The 3865-nt window shown below is 37.3% G+C and overlaps 1 protein-coding gene across 1 annotated transcript in view; it reads left to right on the forward strand.

Moving 5' to 3' along the window:
* The window catches only part of LOC109585263 (uncharacterized), a 7827-nt gene that overhangs the window by 3887 nt on the left and 75 nt on the right, over positions 1 to 3865 (forward strand). The window contains exon 2 of the mRNA XM_020001260.1: positions 2957 to 3842. Within this exon, the coding sequence (XP_019856819.1) occupies positions 2957 to 3842 (886 nt within the window). The remainder of the gene's footprint in view (positions 1 to 2956; positions 3843 to 3865) is intronic.

Below are 3865 nucleotides of genomic sequence, written 5' to 3' on the forward strand. Positions count from 1 at the left end.
GCAGCTACTTTATCTTGTGAGGATATTAAGAATTATTGGCCAGAGAGTTCATCAGGATATTATAATATAGTAAGCAAAGGAGGAGCAAGAAGATATATCTATATCGTAATATGGAGGAGCTAAATAGATCTGCCTCTTTAGTCAATCCTTCCAGCATTCAACTAACAGAGACTGTATTAACCAGCAGTGAATCAACAGACAGCTCCTCCACTGTCCAACCAACTGAGATACTTTTTATCAGCAGTCTACCAATAGAAACTAGCTCAGTACATTATCCCTTTTCTTCTGGTGTTATGCCTCATCAGACTAATGTATTACAGAACCATGTGGTTCAGGAGGAGTATGGACAAGACTAGCATATCTGGATATGTCTGATGCTACACAGAACTGTCCTTCTGGGTTTAGACTGTACCAGTCAGGAGGAGTTAGAGCTTGTGGTCAACCAGTTTTAGGTAATGGCTGCAGTGCATCAGTTCAGTTCTCATCTAATGGTATCAGTTACTCTCAGATATGTGGCAGAGTAGCAGGATATTTGTTTGGTTCTATAAATGCTCTTCATGCTGTCACTGATGCTGATGGTGTTATTATCTCTCGTGGACCTTCTTGACAACACATCTTGACACTAATACCTGGTCATAGTAGCTGGTAGCTGGTCATAGTAGCTGGTAGCTGGTCATAGTGAGTCAACTGCCTCATCATATGATTGTCCATGTAATACTGGTAATACAGCATCCGTTCCATCTTTTACTAGTACTAACTACTTCTGTGAATCAGGGAATCTTAACAGTGGTACATCACAGATTCTCTATACACATCTGATCCACTCTGGGATGGTCAAGGTTGTGGTTCTCTTGAATCACCTTGTTGTCAGTAATGCTCCTGGTATCCCATGGTTTCACAGAGACTATGGTAGCACTACCACTACTGACTATATTGAGTTGAGGGTGTCTGCTAATTCTATTGATGAAGACAGTCCTGTTAGTTATTATGAGATTTATGTTAAGTAGTTAAGTGTGTGTGCATGTGTGTGGATGTAATGTAGAAGTAAGTCCTTTTGTCTATTGTGTTGTGTAATGACTTTGAAAACTTTTAAATATATTATGTTTGTCATAATTAGAGCAATTTTGTAGTGACTGCCTTCAAATTATTATTAATAATAACAAGCTTCCACGATTATTATTATTATTTATTTATTTATTTTTTTTGAAATACGACCAAAAGGTCACAATTTATAATAAAACACAATAAAATATAAATCAAATAGTAGTAAGGCTAGGACACAGTGTTACTGTGGAGCGTTGCTCCAAAACAGACTGGCAAGCCAGTGTAATTACAAAGAAAAAGAAAAAAAAACAAGAAAGAAGGAAAGAAGGAAGACTAGAACAGATTTAATAAGGAAAGAAAGTTAATAAAATTAATTAATTAGAGTTTAAAAAATAAATAAATAAATAAAGTAATAAAATAAGAGTAATAGTCATATTGGTGGCGACCACTCACTATTACGTCTACTGTTGAAGATGGCATATGAACAGGAGATGGCGGGGAAACTGAGTTGGGAAATAAAACTGTTTCTTAGAACTCTTTTTGACAGATGTGGTAATACTTGTTGTATTGAATTTATTGAGCATTGAAGAAAGTGACCTAAAGCTCCTATCTCAACTGTCTCCAGGTCTGTGGCATATCCACGGGAAGAGAGATCTGATACTAGGGAGATATAATTTTCCTTCCTTTGCTTCCTTTCTCTTACATTTGTTAAGCTGGCCATATTATTACTGGGGATGGTAAGTTCCAGTAGACAAATATATCTACCATCAATGATCACAATGTCCGGTCTAGCTGTTGTGACTATAATATTTAATGGGATGGTGGCTGGAGGGGTATCTGAAGCTCTGAGATTATTAAGATCGGCAAATATCGTAACTGACTCATCTAGGTTATCCCTCAACAGATTGTATAATCTTTTAAGAACAGTATCATGTCTCCAAGTATAGCGACCTTGTAATAAACTAGTAGGGCAACAGCTCAGGATATGATTCACAGTGCATTGTGGAGCATTACAAAGACCACAAGATGAGTCAGTGCAGTATTTCCAACGACACAAGGTCATTGGGGTTGGTAAGCAGTCAATACCTGCACTATGTTAGTTAGTATTGTGCAATACTTCACATTTTTAGTGTGTTATGCACTAGTAGAGCTAGATTTATTTTTGCCCTTGTATGGAGTTATTTATTTATAGTCACAGATTGAAGATTTTTTGTAGTTTATGTATTTGACTGGTGATACAACATTGTTGACAAGAAGTGAAAAATAGAATTTTTTCTTGACATCATAATGTATGAATTACCACACGAATGTTCATATTAAACTGTAAATCAATACTTAAGGTTTTTGTGTGAAACAGACATAATAACTTATGTGTGGCCATATAATTAATCATGAAATTCATTAGGATAATGAAACTAATTAATGCCATGGTTACACCATGCAAAGCAACCTCAAAAGGTAACCTCTTCCATGCACAAGAGAGGATAAACGAATAATGGAGAAAGAAAATCTTTACGAAGTGACAGAGCTTCAACAATATGATGTCAATAGCAGCTTTGAATTTAAAGATGATAGAAAGCCAAAGGAGCAACTTTTTGTAGCCAAAGGAAAGGTCTGCTGTGCTCTGATTGTTGTAGTTGTTGTAGTCCTCATGACTTTATTCCTCATTCTTGCTCTTCTGCTTGCTCTATTTGTCAAAGGGTATACCAGTACCAGCCCCACAATGCAATCTCAGTTTAGTGTACTACAGACCCAGTTCAATACACTATTGACTAGGTTCAGCACACTTGTGAATGTATCAGAGGACACTGCATGGAAGATTGATGATATTCATAATTTTGCTGACATGCAAACGGAAAAAAGTATGAGCAACAGCATGGATATAAATAAGATATTGAATTTAACTGGGAACTCTGCACAAAAGCTCATTAGCATTGTCAATACTCTCTCTAATCTACAAGACACCAGTACCTCTACTGCTGGAGTGGCTGATGATATACTACTAATAGCACAAGAACTATTAGTACTACACAATGACTCAACTGCTTTACCTACCTCTTGTAAAGAGATTAAGGAGAGACAACCACTCAGTCCATCAGGTGTGTATCTACTAGCACCTGCTGCAATTGGAGGATCTACTTATACTGCTTACTGTAATATGGGAACATTGTGTGGTTCAGGAGGAGGATGGACAAGACTAGCATATCTGGATATGACTGATGCTACACAAAGCTGCCCTTCTGGGTTTAAACTGTACCAGTCAGAAGGAGTTAGAGCTTGTGGTAGGACTAACAGTAGTGGTGGTTGTGTATCAGCTCAGTTCCCATCTAATGGTATCAGTTATTCTCAGATATGTGGTAGAGTAACAGGATATCAATATTTTACAACAGATGCATTTCATGGACCAAGTAACCTCAATTCTTATTATGTTGATGGTGTTAGTATCACCCGTGGGTCTCCTCGTCAACATGTCTGGACACTAGCAAATGGTTTAATGGACACTTATAACAATTATCCACATGCTAATTGTCCATGTTCAATAGGAAGCTTACAAACTGTCCCATCTTTTGTAGGAAACCATTATTTCTGTGAGTCTGGAAATCATGATTCTGGTTATTCTCAAATACTCTACACATCTGATCCACTCTGGGATGGTCAAGGTTGTGGTTCTCTTGAATCACCTTGTTGTAATGTTCCTGGTATCCCATGGTTTCACAGAGACTATGGTAGCACTACCACTACTGACTATATTGAGTTGAGGGTCTGTGGAAATGGTGGTGCTACTAATAATGAAGACAGTCCTGTTAGCTTTTATGAGATC

Source organism: Amphimedon queenslandica, unplaced genomic scaffold, assembly GCF_000090795.2.
Source record: "Amphimedon queenslandica unplaced genomic scaffold, v1.1 AMPQUscaffold_13095, whole genome shotgun sequence".
Taxonomy (NCBI): Eukaryota; Metazoa; Porifera; class Demospongiae; order Haplosclerida; family Niphatidae; genus Amphimedon; species Amphimedon queenslandica.